This window comes from Callithrix jacchus, chromosome Y (genome assembly GCF_049354715.1).
Source record: "Callithrix jacchus isolate 240 chromosome Y, calJac240_pri, whole genome shotgun sequence".
NCBI classification, from domain to species: domain Eukaryota; kingdom Metazoa; phylum Chordata; class Mammalia; order Primates; family Cebidae; genus Callithrix; species Callithrix jacchus.
Window position 1 is genome coordinate 3,754,305 of NC_133525.1, and position 16,006 is coordinate 3,770,310.

Consider the following 16,006-nt stretch of genomic DNA (forward strand, 5'->3'; position numbering starts at 1 on the left):
TGGGGAAATGTTGGTAGCCTACATCTGTAGAGGAGTTAGCCTAGCCCTAAAGCAGAAGTTTGTGCAATAGGGAACACTATATTTTGCTGGGTATAGTAATCCTCTCTTACTGAGCTGGGGTAGGTTAGGACTGGGGTGAGAAAGAATGAGTTCTGTCTAAAATACCACAGATTTTCACTGTTTTTCTTGAGAACTTCAGTTTTCTCATGTAAAAGTTTCTCCATTTGATTAGTGCCCTTAAGATGATTATGGAGAGACTTTAAGGTAGCTTTTCTAGATAAAGTGTCTGTGGATCTTTTCAGGCTTCTTTATTTGATGTTGCTGCCTTACATTTTTTTGTTTTGAAAGTAAATATTTTAGTCATAGAAATGTAACCTATATTGTAAGATGATTCTTATATATGCTACTGTCAAGCATTAAATTTAGTTCTTTTTAGATTCTTTTTTGTCATTTTATGATTGTTTAAAAAAAGCAAGTTTTCCTCAGTAGGCTTCTTCTGACCCCTTAACTTTCTGTGGTTAAATTCAATGGAAGCGTTTCAGGTAACGTTTACAGTTTAATTGTAAAAATCTCTGAAATTTGTAAAAATGCTTGTTCAAGACAGACTCCTCAGCATACTACAATATATTCAGTCTGCTACTCTTGGCATTCTGCTGGCTTTCAGTTTATTTTTTCTTTTAAATATTTTTCAACTTATTTTTGACTTTTGGGTGATATTCAGTGCTAGGTATATTTTATTCTAAAAGCTTATCCCCAGGAATGTGACATGGCTTAGCTGTTTTTCAGAGATTCTGAGTTTATTGGATAAAGTGATGGGTTTTCCTAGTGTTTCCACTAATTCCAATCTGCTTATATGACTTATTTTTTATGTTTTTATTTTATGATTTTGTTTTATGTGCCCTTTTTTAAGTCTGTTTGGAAGAACTGCTTTATATGATTTGAGTACCTTTTATGCCTTTAGATAGGTTTTAGGGCATAGGGAAGTCTAACTGAGAATTAAATTATAGATAGTGGTAGCCTAGGTAATACTGATTGTGTAAAGGGAAGCATCACAGAGAGTTATATTGCACCTTAGGTGACTGAATTTTTATCTTTCTAGAAAGTGAATTGCATGTGAAGAAAAATTGGAAAACTTTTCATAATAGGGAATACCTCTATCAGATTGTTATTACTTTTGGTCTTTGAAGGAGGTCAGATTAATTTAAGGAATTATTAAGATACTGTTTTTGTTTGAGTGCATGGGTGAGATTTGATTCTGGTTGTATATACCTGATTAAATATTAGTAAGCCATAAAATTTAGATTATTTGGCTTTTATTGTTAGTTAATAGATGGGCATCTTTGATAGCTTATAGTAAAGTATTTCATGTCTTACAGTGGATTTTTAAATGGGATATGATTTGGCTCATAATTATTTTTTTCTTTTTCAGCATTATCTGCATATCAGAGATACTACAGTTTACAGGATGACTACTGGAAGGTTAGTACAAATTTTCAATGCCAGTTTTGATTTTCTTTATAGCATATCTTACACAAAATACATTTATCTTGTCATAGGATGTAACTACATAAATATTAGTTACATCCTATGACAAGATAGTGAGGATTAGCCACATAGATATTACTATGTGGGTAAAGGGTAAGTTATGTTTTTGTCACAGACTTTGAAAGCCCATAGGTTGATCCCTAATATAAATAAAATTGTTGCTGGCTTTTGTGAATTACTTGAGTGGGAAAGAAATATAATTAAAAGTGAAACTACTTAGTTTCAAAACATATATTAATATGTTTATTTTTATTTTTTTGTAATGACATTATGGACATATAATTTATATAGCTTAGAAATCAGTCATTTAAAGTGTACAATTCAGTAGTTGTTAATGTATTCATAGAGTTGTCCAGCCATCACAACTGTTAATTTTGAAACATTTTCATGATATCAAAAATAAAACACCATATCTTTCCATCTCCCTCTATGAACTTGGTACTAAGCAACCATTAATTTCATTTGTGTTTATATTGCCTATTCTGGACAAATTTGGATGGAATCCATTAAAACTTAAATTTTTGGTGCTTCAAAGAAGGCTCTCAAAACTGAAAAGACAACTAAAAAGTATAAGAGAAAACATCTGCAAATCATGTAAGGATCCAACAATCAGATACATATTTTTAAAAGCTGTTGCAACTCAAGAAATATCAGAAGAAAAATAATCAGAATAGACATTTGCCCAAAAATAAATGTATACTAATGGCCAATAAACAAAAAGATGTTCAAACATTAGTCATGAGGATAATGAGAATCAAAACTACAGATCACTTCATGCTCTCTAGGATGATCATAATTTTAGAGACAGGAAGTGTTGGCTAGAATATAGAGAAACAGATCTTTAAATATTAAGGTGGGAATGTAAAAGGGTGCAGCTACTCTAGAAAACAACCTAGCAGCTTTTTACAAAGTTACTGTCTCTTCAAACAATTCCACTCCTAGGCATAAAACAAAATAAAACTTAGGTGTTCAAACAAAATCAGCTACACAGATGTTCACTGCAACCTTATACATAAAAGCCAAAAAGCAGAAACAAGCAAGTGTCCATGCTGATGGAAAAAACATTTGAATGTATGTGTAATGAAAATGTTGAAATGTATAAAAAGAATATTGTTTTCTTTTTTGCTTGTGTCTTTACCATCAACTGACTAGCTTAAATATATGCCATATGTTCAATACCATAAACGTTTATCCCTGTTTTCCTTTTAGAAGTTTATAATTATAGTTCTTAAATTTAGGTATTTGATTATTTGAGTTCCTTTTGATATGAACAGGGAACTTCCTATTCTGCTTTTTTGTTGACTTGTCTTTATTTTGGCCTTTTTTATTCTTCCTTGAGAGATTTTATGTATTTGTATGTAAAAATGTGTATTTGTTTTTCTGATGGTCCCTATATATAGGTCCTGTATGCTTTCTTTACTTTTACATTTTCTTTCTTTCTTTTTTTTTTCTGTTCATCTATCTGTCTAATTTTATTCTTGATTCCCGACACCAGCTTGAAACAGCTACCAGGCCAATTTCAAATGACCTTATGTAACTAGCTTACTGATCATTCTTCATATTTGTGTCAGGTATTGAGACTGCCTCTTAATGTTCTATTTTGATATTCTTTATTCAGTTCTAGGATTTTTTTTTTAATGGTTTCTATTTCTTTCTTAAGGCTCTATTTTATTTATTCACTGTTTTCTTGATTTCTTATACTTACATGTCTTGTCTTGCCATCTCATTCACCTTCTTTAAGATGATTATTTTGAATTGTTTATTATGTAATATATTTCTACTTCCTTGTGCTTGGTCACTGGAGCTTTATCAATACGTTTTGCTGATGTCATTTTGGCTATTTGTATATTCAAAGAGCAAACATGCTTCTCATCTTTACAGACCTCCTTGTTGGAGCCTGGGGTATTGGGATAGCGTCTGGGATCACTGAGTGGCGTTGGAGCCACGTTGGTGGCTACTGCTGAGTATGTAGTTAAAGTCTGTGGTTGGCACACCTATTAGTAAGGTTTGAAGCAGGTGTTTCTAATGGTTTTCTTATACTATTGTTTTTAAGACCTTGGGTCAGTATGGCTGGTGCTATGACAAATGTTTGTTTTAAGGTTGGCAGTGGCTGTAGAGATAGCAGGCTTGTTACATGGTAAGTCTCTTGTCAGGTAGGACTGCTTACAGTGCATTAGTGAGCATGAGGAATCTAGTGACAGTGCTTTTTCAGAATTTACTGTGACTGAGTTTTTTGGGCTTGCCTCTGGTGCACTAAACAGGCATGCCTCCAGTTGTCTTGTTAAGACAGGGGTACCTATATAGACAGGACTGCTTCTGGACTGTGGCTAAGAGTAGCGGGAGCTGTGTTACAGTGCTGCTTTAAGAGATGCAGTTTGACAAGTTAGTAGGCTTACCTCAGGGGCACATACTGGACAAGAGTTTTGTCTAATGAGTGGGTTTCTAATTAGGCAAAACTCTTTCCTGGCCTGAGACTAAGAAGGTCTGTAGCCAACTTAAAGGGCAGTTTCAGGGTCTCTATGAGTCCGATATGACTGAGGCTACAGAGTGTTAGGACTATAGTCGGAAACCTTGTTGCCAACACTGCTGCCTGGGCATGGGCCTGCTTTAGCAAAACAGTTCTTAGTCTCAGGAGTTTTGTAGCCTCCTATTTGGAATCCAGAGGTCCCATTTTCCTTGTGAATCACTGCAAGTTATTGCTACCATAGGGAATATGAACAGAGGACTTTCTATTCCACCATTTGCTGATCTCCTTGTACTTTATCTGCTCAGAATTTTCTTAAGTTTTTAAAGATATATCAGTTGATGTTTTTCGTCAGTTTTGATCATTATCCTCATTTTTTTCAAACTAAAGTTTATTTTTAATAGTTCTTTTTTGCAGGATTGTATCAAAGATACCACAGGGTGCTTATTCCAAACCCACTTGGTGCTTATTCCAAACCACAGGGTGCTTATTCCAAATCCCCTATTGGTAAAATCTTATGTTAATCTGGTACCTTTTTTGTAGTTTATTATCCACTATTGATGAATTACCGCTAAGTAAAGTTCATTCTTTATTCAAATTCCAGAGTTTTAACCTAATATTTATTTTTGGATCCCATCCAGAATATAACATTATTACTTCTCACGTCTTTCTAGACTCCTTTTGACTACGAAAGTTTCTCAGACTGTGTTTTTTATTGACAATCTGGGAGGATACTCGTTTGGTATATTGGAGACTGTACCTCCACTGGTATTTTTTGAGTATGTTTCCAATGATTTTACTGAGATTTTGGAATTTGGGTACATTGCATTTTAAACAGCATATCAAGGGTACTTACTATTCATTATGATTTATTCCTGTTTATGCTGACTTGATTTCCTCATTGAGGTAGTGCTCATCAAAAATCTTTACTGGTCTTTTAACAGTTTTCTCCGCTTCCATTTGCCTTCTTCACTTGTACCTTGCAAGTACATATCATCTCACAGATACCTGTGACTGTGCTCTACTTTTCTGTCATTTTTTTAATTTTTATTTTTGCATTTAATAGATGATAAAACACATCTCATCCATTTTCTGTTTTGACTTTTGTTTCTAACATCTTCCTGTTGTTGTTATTATATTTACATCCTTCTGCTAAAATTCCTTGTTTTCATATATATGTCCAGCTTTCCCACCAGATGCTTCAGCAGTTTCTGCTCTTTTCAAAGTATTGAATTTAGTTGAATATAGGCATCACTGAAGGTTTAATTTTATTCATTGCTTTCTTTTTTCTGGAACTTGAATTTTGATACTGGTGAAACTTTGGAGACCTCTGTGTTTTACAGTTTTTAAACTTAATTGCTTTCTTTAATAAAAAAGCTGACATATTTTTATTATCTAGAGAAGTCTCACTGCTTTTTACTCCTTCCCAGATTTTTGGGGCTCACATATGTAGAATTTGCTATATGTGAGATGTGGGTTTAAAGGAAGATGGCAACAGATTTTCTTGCGATATATGGCAAGAATAATCGCAGAATAATGTGAGAGTATATTTTATTAAGATGTCTGCCTGTTTTTTCTCCTGTTAATGTAATGGGAGATGAACTAGAAGAAAATGGGCCAAACTCATAATATGAAGGCCTTATGTCTTGAGCTAGGGTTGCTGGTTATCTTCTGAAGATTTTAGAAATAGAAAACTCAGATGTTTTTGCAAGCTCTACTAGTTGTGGTCCAGGTTTATAGTGGATTGATGGAAGCGACAGGCTAGAACTTAAGAAATACTTTATTAAAATAACCCAAGGAGAAAATTTGAGACCCTAAATTGTCTAGGAACAAACAATATTTATGGAGAGAAGGACAGAGGACATATTTAGGAAATTATATGATGATTGGTTATTCTTAAGGGAGATTTTTTTTTTCCATTCTTAAGGGAGATTTTCTTGCTTGGCCTTTGCTTTCAATTTCATTGTACATAACTTTCTAACAGAAAAAAGAGGAAAACAGGAGAGACTTGTACAGGGGGAAATAGAAACTTTCCTAGAAACCTTGTTAATAAAATTAATATTTTGTAAGATAAATCTCTGTCATATCTGAGAGAGACTGAATCAGCCGGTAGATAATCATCTTTATACAAGTTTAGCAGGAGATAACTTTTCAAAAGATGAGCACATACGCAGCAAAATCCACAGTTTTACTCATGTGTCTTATATTATTGCTATAAAGCAGTGCTGTACCTTTGAATTAATGTGAGCCTTATATGGCAAAAAAATTTCTAGTTGACATATTTAAAAAACTGAAAAAGCAGCAAGTGAAAATAATTTGGAAAGATGCCTGATTCAACTATTATGTCCAAAATGTATTTATTTTTAAAGGATATAAAGAACTAATATTAAAATATTTTTTACTTTTATTTGTGCTAGACATTTAAAATATGCTGAATGTTTTTGACTACTATTTGAGCAAGTCACATTTCATATGCTAATAACCACACGTATTTAAGATACTAGATGTAGTATCAAGGAAAACAATCTAAGGTTCCTTGTAGAATAATTCAATTCATCTTTACATTGCTATGTTCATGAAAATGTAAACAGAAACTTCATTACCCCTTTTTTCGACTTGGAAGATTCTGGGGAAATGAAGAGAGCAACTAAGAGTTAATATTTCTTTCTCTTAGTCCATCCCTCCTTCCCTTTCCTTCCTTCCTCTCCCCTCCCCTCCCCTCTCTTCTCTCCTCTCTCCCCTCTCTCTCCTCTCTCCCCGGTCTCTCCTCTCTCCCCGGTCTCGCCTCTCTCTCTCTCTCTCCTCTCCCTGTTCCTCTCTTACCTCCCCAACCCCCTCCTCCCTCCTTCCCCCCCCACACCTCCCATCCTCCTTCACCTCTCCTCCCCCCTCACCTCCCCGTTCCTCCCCTTCTCTTCCCTCCCCTCCTCTTTCTTTCCTTTCTTATACCTATTTCTGCTAGGACTAGAAAAAGTAGTTTGGTTTCCTAACTTGTTTTCAGAGCACCGGTAGGTGCTCCCTACTCATCTGAGTTTATATTGCCTTTTGCCATCCTTTATCATGGATCACAGAAAATTATTTCTGATTCTCAGAATAGGTGAGTGAATGATATCAGATTTAGGAATGTACAGAGACGACTTTATTCTTTTGCATGTGGATATCCAGGTGTCACTTCATTATTTATTGATTTTTTTAAATGATCTTCATTCTGACTGGTATGAGGTGATATCTCAATGTGGTTTTGATTTGCATTTCTCTGATGACCAGTGATGATAGGCTTTTTTTCATATGTTTGTTGGCTTCATAAATGCCTTCTTTTGGAAAGTGTTTGTTCATATTCTTTGCCCACTTTTTGATGTTTTTTTTTTTTCTTCTGAATTTGTTTAAGTTCTTTGTAGATTCTGGATATTAGCCCTTTGTCTTCTGGATAGGTTGTAAAATTTTTTCCCATTCTTTTGTTTCCCAGTTCACTCTGTTTATAGTTTCCTTTGCTGTGCAGAAGCTCTTAAGTTTAATTAGATTCCATCTGTCTATTTTGGCTTTTGTCGCCACGGCTTTTGATGTTTTTGTCATAAAGTCTTCACCCATTCGTATGTCCTGAATGGTATTGCCTAGGTTTTCTTATAGAATTTTTATGGTGTTAGGTCTCATGTTTAAATCTTTAATCCATCTAGAGTTAATTTTTGTATAAGGTATAAGGAAGGGATCCAGTTTCAGTTTTCTGCATATGGCTAGCCAGTTTTCCCAACAAAATTTATTAACTAGGGAATCCTTTCTCCATTACCTGTTTTTTTCAGGTTTGTCAAAGATCAGATGGTTTTAGTTGTGTGGTATTCTTTTTGAGGCTTCTGTTCTGTTCCATTGCTCTATATTTCTGATTTGGTAGCAGTGCCATGCTGTTTTGATTGCAGTAGACTTGTAATATAGTTGGAAATCAGGTAGCGTGATGCCTCCAGCTTTTTTTTTTTTTTTTTTTGCGTAGAATTGTCTTGGCTCTACGGGCTCTTTTTTGGTTCCATATGAAGTTTAAGATGTGTTTTTCCAATTCTATGAAAAAAGTCATTGGTAGCTTAATGGCAATAGCATTGAATATGTAAATTACTTTCAGCAGTATGCCCATTTTCATGATATTGATTCTTTCTAGCCATGAGCATGGAATGTTTTTCCATCTGTTTGTGTCTGCTCTCATTTTCTTGAGCAGTGGTTTGTAGTTCCACTTGAAGAGATACTTCACATCCCTCTTGTTAGTTGTATTCCTAGATATTTTATTCTCTTTGTGGCAGTTGTGAATGGGAGTTTCTCATAATTTGGCCCTCTGTTTGTTTATTATTGGTGTATAGGAATACTTGCAGTTTTTGCACATTGATTTTACATCCTGAGACTTCTCTGAAGTTGCTTATATCAGCTTAAGAGAGCTTGGGCTGAGATATTGTTTGCTAAATATATAATCATGTCATCTGCAAACAGGAACAATTTGACTTCCTCTCTTCCTATTCAAATACCATTTATTTCTTTCTCTTGCCTGAGGGCCCTAGCCAAATCTTCCAGTACTGTGTTGAATAGGAGTGGTTGAGAGAGGACATCCTTGTCTTGTGCCAGGTTTCAAAGGGAAGGCTTCCAGTTATTGCCCATTCAGTGTGATATTGGCTGTGGGTTTGTCATAAATGGCTCTTATTAGTTTGAGATACAATCCATCGATATTTAGTTTATTGAGTTTTTAGCATAAAGGACTGTTGAATTTTGTCAAAGGCCTTCTCTGCATCTACTGAGATGATAATGTGTTTTTTGTCTTTGGTTCTGTTTATGTGATATACTATCTTTATAGATATGCGGATGTTGAACCAGCCTTGCATTTCTGGAAGAAAGCTGATTTGATCATGATGGATAAGCTTTTTGATGTGCCATTGGATTCAGCTTGCCAGTATTTTATTCAAGATTTTTGCATCAATGCCTGTCATGGATATTGGCCTGACATTTTCTATTTTAGTTGCATGTCTGTCAGGTTTTGGTGTTAGGATGATGTTGAGTTAGGGAGGATTCCCTCCTTTTATATTGTTTGATACAGTTTCAGAAGGAATGGTACCAGCTTGTCTTTGTTCCTCTGGTAGAATTCAGCTGTGAACCCATCTGGTCCTGGAGTTTCTGTTTGTTTGTTTGTTTTGTTTGTAGGCTATTATTTGTGGCCTCAACTTCAGACCTTGTTATTGGTCTGTTCAGGAATTCGACTTCTTCCTGGTTTAGTCTTGGGAGGAATTTATGCATTTCTTCTAGATTTATTTTGTAGTAATTTCTGATGGTGGTTTTTATTTCTGTTGGTTCTTTGGTGCTACCCCTTTATTATTTTTTATTGCATCTATTTGATTCTTCTCTCTTTTCTATTAGTCTGGCTAGCAATCCATCTACTGATTGATTTTAAAAAATAAAAACAACTCCTGGATTTATTCACTTTTTTTGAAGGGTGTCTCTGTCTCCTTCAGTTCTGCTTTGATCTTATTTTCTGCCTTCTGCTAGCTTTTGAATCTATTTGATCTTGCCACTCTAGTTCTTTTCATCATGACTAGGGTGTTGATTTTGTATCTTTCCTGTCTTCCTGGTGGCATTAGGTGCTATAAATTTTCCTCTAAGTATTGCTTAAATGTGTCCCAGAGATTCTGATACATTGTGTCTTCATTCCTGTTTGTTTTGAAGAACATCTTTATTTCTGCATTCATTTCTTTATTTATCATTAGTCATTCAGCAGAAGCAAGTTGTTTATTATCCATATAGCTGTGTGGTTTTGAGTGAGTTTCTTAATCCAGAGTTCTAAGCTGTTTGCACTGTGGTCTGAGAGACTGTTAGTTATGATTTCTTTTACATTTGCTGAAGAGTATTTTACTTCCAATTATGGCAACAGTTTTAGAATAAGTGCATTGTGGTGCTGAGAATATATATTCTGTGGTTTTGGGGTGGAGAGTTCTGTAGATGTGTATTAGGTCCTCTTGGTCCAAATCTGTGTTTAAGTCCTGAATATCCTTGTTAATTTTCAGTCTAGTTGATCTGTTTAGTATTGACAGTGGGGTGTTAAAATTCTTCCAGTATTATTGTGTGGGAGTCAGTCTCTTTGTAGGTCTTAAGAACTTGCTTTATGTATCTGAGTGCTCCTGTATTAGATGCATATATATTTAGGATAGTTAGCTCTTCTTGTTGCATTGATCCCATTACCGTTATGTACTGCAGTTTTTTGTTCTCTTTTGATCTTTGTTGGTTTGAAGTCTGTTGTAATCAGACACTAGGATTGCAACCCCTGCTTTTTTTTTTGCTTTCCATTTGCTTTGTAAATCTTCCGTCTCTTTATTTTGAACCTATGTGTGTCTTTGCACATGAGATGGGTTTCCTGAATACACCATACCGCTGGGTCCTGAGTTTTTATCCAGTTTCCCAATCTGTGTCTTTTGGGACATTTAGCCCATTTACATTTAACGTTAATATTGTTATGTGTGAATTTGATCCTGTCATTTTGATGCTAGCTGTTTATTTCTGTTAGTTGATGCAATTTCTTCATTGTGTCAATGGTCTTTACATTTTGGTATGCTTTTCCAGTGGCTGACACTGGTTGTTCTTTTCCATGCTTGCTGCTTTCTTCAGGATCTCTTGTCGGGCAGGCATTGTAGTGACAAAATCTCACAGCAGTTGCTTGTTTTTAAGGATTTTATTTCTCCTTCACTTCTGAAGCTTAGTTTGCCTGGATATGAAATACTGGGTTGAAAAATTCTTTTCTTTTAGGATGTTGAATATTAGCCCCCACTCTTCTGGCCAATGAAGTTTTTGTCAAGACATCAACTGTGAGTCTGATGAGCTTCCCTTGGTGGGTAACCCAACCTTTCTTTGTGGCAGCCTGTAGCCTTTTTCATTCATTTCAACCCTGGTGAATCTGATAGTTATGTGCCTTGGCATTGCTCTTTTTGTGTTCAGTGTATTTCCTGTATTTGAATGTTGGCCTGCCTTGCTAGTCTGGCGAAGTTCTCCGGGTAATATCCTCAAGATGGTTTTCCAATTCGGTTTCGTTCTCCCTGTCACTTTCAGGTAAACCAATCAAATGTAGATCTTCTTTTCACATAACCTTATATTTCTTAGAGCCTTTGTTCCTTTCTTTTCACTCTTTTTTCTCTAATCTTGCCTTGTAGCTTTATTTCATTGAGTTGATCCTCAATCTCTGATATCCTTTCTTTTGCATGATCGATTCAGCTATGGAAACTTGTATATGCTTCACAATGTTCTCATGCTGTAGTTTTCAGCTCCGTCAAGTCATTTATATTCTTATCTATGCTGGTTACTTTAGTTAGCATCTCATCTAACCTTTTTTCAACATTCTTAGTTTCCTTGCATTGGGTTAGAAAATGGTCCTTTAGCGCGAGAGGTTTGTTATTACCCACCTTCTGAAGCCTGCTTCTATGGGTTTGTCAAACTCATTTTCCATTCAGTTTTGTTCCCTTGATGGTGAGGGGTGTGATTTCTTGGAGGATAAAGGGCGTTCTGGCTTTTGGCAATTTCAGCCTTTTTGTGTTGGTTTCTTCCCATCTTCGTGGATTTATCTACCTTTGGTCTTTGAAGTTGTTGACTTCTGGATGGGGTTTCTGAGTGGATGCCCTTTCTGTTGATGTTGAAGCTATTTCTTTTTGTTTGTTATTTTTCTTCCTAACAGTCAGGCCCCTCTGCTGCAGGTGTGCTGGAGTTTGCTGGAGGTCTACTCCAGACCATGGTTGCCTGGAAATTACTTAGAGGGGATGCAGAACAGCATAGATTGCTGCCTGCTCCTTCCTCTGGTTGCTCTGTCACAAAAGAGTACCTGGCTGATGTCAGTCAGAACTCACTTATATGTTGTGACTCCCAGTTAGGATATACAAGTGGTTAGAGAACCACTTGAGGATGCAGCCTGTCCTTTAATGGAGCTCAGTCCCTGTTCTGGGGAATCTATTTCTTCTTTCATGGCTGTTGTTGGGCAGAGACGTTCAAGTCTACTGATGAACCCACAACCGCTCCTTTTCCCAGGTGCCCTGTCCCAGGAATGTGGGGACTTTGTAGGTCTCTGATGGGTTTCTCTCTTTTTTTATTTTTGGTGATGCCCTGTCTATCAAGAAGGGAATCTATTTGACACTCTGCCTGCAGAGGCCTTGCTGAGCTGCCTTGCTGGTCTCCACCCAGCTGCCGTGTAAACTTCCATGTGGCTTTGTTTGGCCTTCCTTTAGGCTATGGGATCTCAACCATGGTGGCCACCCCCATCACCACCAAGCTCAAAAGTAATGGGTCGAGCTCAGACTGCTGTGCTTGTTGTGAGAATTCCAAGTTTGTAGGTCTTAGCTTGCTGGTCCTCATGGGAATTGGACCCATGGAGCCAGGTCACTTGGTTCCCTGACTTCAGCCCTCTTTTTCAGGGGAATGGGCAATTATGTCTTGCTGGCATTCCAGGTGCCACTCAGCAAAAATGGCCACCTAGTTTTGTGATGGAAAGCAGGGCACTGGTGTTGTAGGAACTAGAGGGAAAGTTTCCTGGTCACATGTTGTGTAGACCATGGGCAAAGCACAGGGTATGAACTGGAGTGCTGGAGTGTCCGGAAACGTCACTAATGGCTTCCCTTGGCTGGGTGTGAGAGTTCTCCGGCTCCTTGCGCCTTCCAGGTGAGGTGATGCCCCACCCTGCTTTGGGTTGCCCAACTTGGACTGTTTCCACTGTCTAAACAGTCCCAGTGATATGAACCTGGTACCTCAGTTGGAACTGCAGACAGATTGGAGCTGTTGCTATTCAGCCATCTTCGCGGAGTCTTCCCAGCAATAGAATTTATACCTGTAGTTTGTCTTCTCACCATTGTAGTTCTTGCTTCCTATGAGTTTTGTGAAGATATATTTTACCTTTCATTTTTATCAAGTGTTTACTGATTTGTTTTTTGACTCATTAGAAATTGAGATACAGATTTACAAATATATGTTTAATTTTTATTATTTGTGAATTTTCCATGTTTGATTACTCAGTATATTCTCTTGTGGTCTTGTGGTTCACAGGCGATACTTTGTATGAATATAAGATTTTTAAAACTTTAAAAAACTATTAAGCCTGTTTTAAGCTGTTTCTTTTTTTTTTGAGATGTATCCTCTATCATCAGGCTCTAGTACAGGGTTGAGCTGTAGCCTGTCACCAGGCTGCAGTACAGTAGGGCAATCTCGGCTCAGTGCAATCTCTGTTTCCCCATTCAAGGGATTCTCCTGCCTTAACCTGAGTAGCTGGGACTACAGGCATAAAGTACCATGTTTGGCTAAATTTTTATATTAGTAGAGACAGGGTTTTACCATGTTTATTAAGATGGTATTGGTCTCCTGACCTCATAAGGCACCCATCTTGGCCTCCCAAAGTGATAGGATTACAGGGGTGAGCCACTGTGTCCACTGCACACAAAAGCTCTTTTGTGCTTGAGAAGAAAGTATATTCTGCTATTGTTAGTGAAGTGTCTATAGTTAGGTATAGTTGGTTCAAAATTTTGTCTTAATATAGCCTTTATAGTCTTTTGCCTACTTCTGCCCCTTAGTGAAAGTGGACTAATTTTTGGAAAGAGTTTGTTAAGGATTAGTAGAAATTCTTTTTTATTGTTATTTGTAAAAGTTATGGGCTTCATGTGCAGTTTGTTGCATGCATAGGTTGCATAGTAATCAAGTCAGGGCATTTAATGTGTTATCCGTCATCTAAATAGTGTAGGCTTCACCCATTAATTAATTTGTCATCATCTATCCCCTTTCCACTACCTCAGACTTCCCAGACTTTGGCCGTGAATCCATTTGGTGCTAGGGTTTTCTTTGTTGGGAGATATTTTGGTTACTGATTGATTTCACTACTTTTATTTGTCTCTTCAGGTTTTCTGCCTGTTCCTGATTCTGTCTTGGTAGATGGTATGTTTCCAGAAATTTATCCTTTGTTAGGTTTTTAAGTGTTTGAGTATATGCATAGTTTTTCATAATAGTCTATGATGATCTTTTGTATTTCTGTGATACCAATTACAATGTCCCTTTTTTCATTTTTTATTTTATTTATTCTGGTGTCTCCTTTACTTTTTTGGTTACTTCAACTGCTAGTTTATCACTGTTCTTTACCCTTTAGAAGAAACCACTTTTTGTTTTATTTATTCTTTTTGTCCAGGCTCATCTCAAACTCCTGATCTCAAGTGATCTACTTGCTGTGTCCTCCCTAAGTGCTGGGATTACAGGCATGAGCTACCATGCTCGGCCAAGGAAATTAGTTTTAACAGCTAATATTCACCAAGACATAAAATCTAGTCACACATTTTCTAGTCTATACTCCATTTAATGGACTTACATTTTCCAGTTTATATTGCACATAATGACCTCAAGTGATCTACTTCCCGGGTCCTACCAGAGTGCTGGGATTGGTGGGATAATAGATGTGAGCTACTGTGCCAAAGAAATTATTTTTAAGAGCTGATATACAGCAAAAGATACAATTATAGGCACACATTTTCTAGTCTGTATTCCACTGAATGGACTTACTTTTTCTAGTCTGTATTTCATTTAATGCTGATCTTTTTTCTTCTGCCAGTTTTGTAATTTCGTGAGGTGCATCATTAGATTTGTAATTTGTAGAATTTGTACATTTTAAAGGTGGGTGTAAGGGTTATTGCTCAGTTTAAATGAGGAAACTGAGGTCAGTATTAGAACAATTAAATGCCAATTTATTTAACTCCTGGGCACGGTTCTGTGGTCCCTGGAAAACGGGCCAGGGAAGTAGAGCCTGACTTTTGGGCGTGGGGTTCTATAGGGAGTGAAGGCGTTTGATTGGCTGTGGAGAAACAGTACGTGGCTGGGGCAAGCTGCTATTGGTAGGTAGGTGGGATTTCCAGTGAGGGGCTGGATGGGGCAATGTGCTATTGGGCAGGTTTTGGCGGGGCTTCTTTTAAATTTTGGTGGGGTTTTCCAATGGCAGGCTAGGTGCCGAGTGCAGAGTTTAGTGTTGAGTGCAGATTCTGGTGCAGAGTGCAGAAGTGGGCATGTGTTGAGTGCAGATTCTGGTGACATAGTTTTCAGGCGTGGAGAGGGATGGGTGTGTCCGAGCTCCCACCGGCGTTACAGTAGGCATTTAATGTTTTAAACTTTATTGTTAACACTGCTTTTGTTGTGTCTCACTTCTCACTGCTTTTGGTATACTGTGCTTCTTTTTGTGTTTCAGAAATTTTGACTTTCATTTTAGTATCTTTGTTGATCCAGTGATCATTCAGGACCATGCTTTTTTTAATGCATTTGTACAGTTTCCAGCATTTCTCTTGCTAGTGATTTCTAGTTGTTTTCCAGTGTGATGTGAAATGTTATCAGTGTTTACAAATGTTTCCTGAAATGTGATCTGTCTTGGAGAATGTTCGTGTACTGATGAAAGAAGGAGTAACATTTACCTTCATAAAAACACAAATACAGTATAAAACTAACTGGCAAAGCAAACAATAAAGGAAGTGTGATGAATCATTTTTCTTTAATGGGAGACTTTATATTACTGTTTCAGTCTTGTTACTGTTTATGGGTCCCTTTAGGATTTCTGTCTCTTTATTTTGGTAGATTGTGTGTGTCTCAAATTTATTTATTTTCTCTAGGTTTTCCATGTTGTTGGTACATAAAGGTCTCTAATGATCCTTTCAATTTCTGCAGTTTCCTTTATAATGTTGCTTTTCATCTCTTACTTTATTTGTATTGGTCTTTTTTCCTTTTCTTCTAGTTCAGATAAAGGTTTGTCAGTGTTGTTTTTTCAAAATATCCATGTTTATAGGCTCTTCAAAAATATAAACAAAACAAAATTTTTTTGCAACAAAGTCTCCCTATGTGGTTGGAGTATAGTGAGTGGCACAATCTCTGCTCACTGCAACCCCCACCTCTCTCCCAGGATCAAGCTATTCTTCCACATCAGCCTCTTGAGTAGCACGTGCCCAGTTAACTTTTTTTTGTATTTTTGTTAGAGCTGGGGTTTCACCA

General features: G+C 36.7%; 1 protein-coding gene across 7 annotated transcripts in view; it reads left to right on the plus strand.

Annotated features, from left to right (window-relative positions):
* Positions 1 to 16,006, plus strand: part of LOC118150929 (histone demethylase UTY) — a 213,369-nt gene that overhangs the window by 32,929 nt on the left and 164,434 nt on the right. For 5 of the 7 annotated variants that reach the window (XM_035289914.3, XM_035289917.3, XM_035289916.3 and 2 more), the window contains exon 4: positions 1,430 to 1,479. In XM_035289914.3, the coding sequence (XP_035145805.1) occupies positions 1,430 to 1,479 (50 nt within the window). Of the gene's footprint in view, positions 1 to 1,429; positions 1,480 to 13,888; positions 13,925 to 16,006 lie in introns of all 7 variants that reach the window. The other 2 variants (XM_078364423.1, XM_054251610.2) reach the window with 1 other exon arrangement.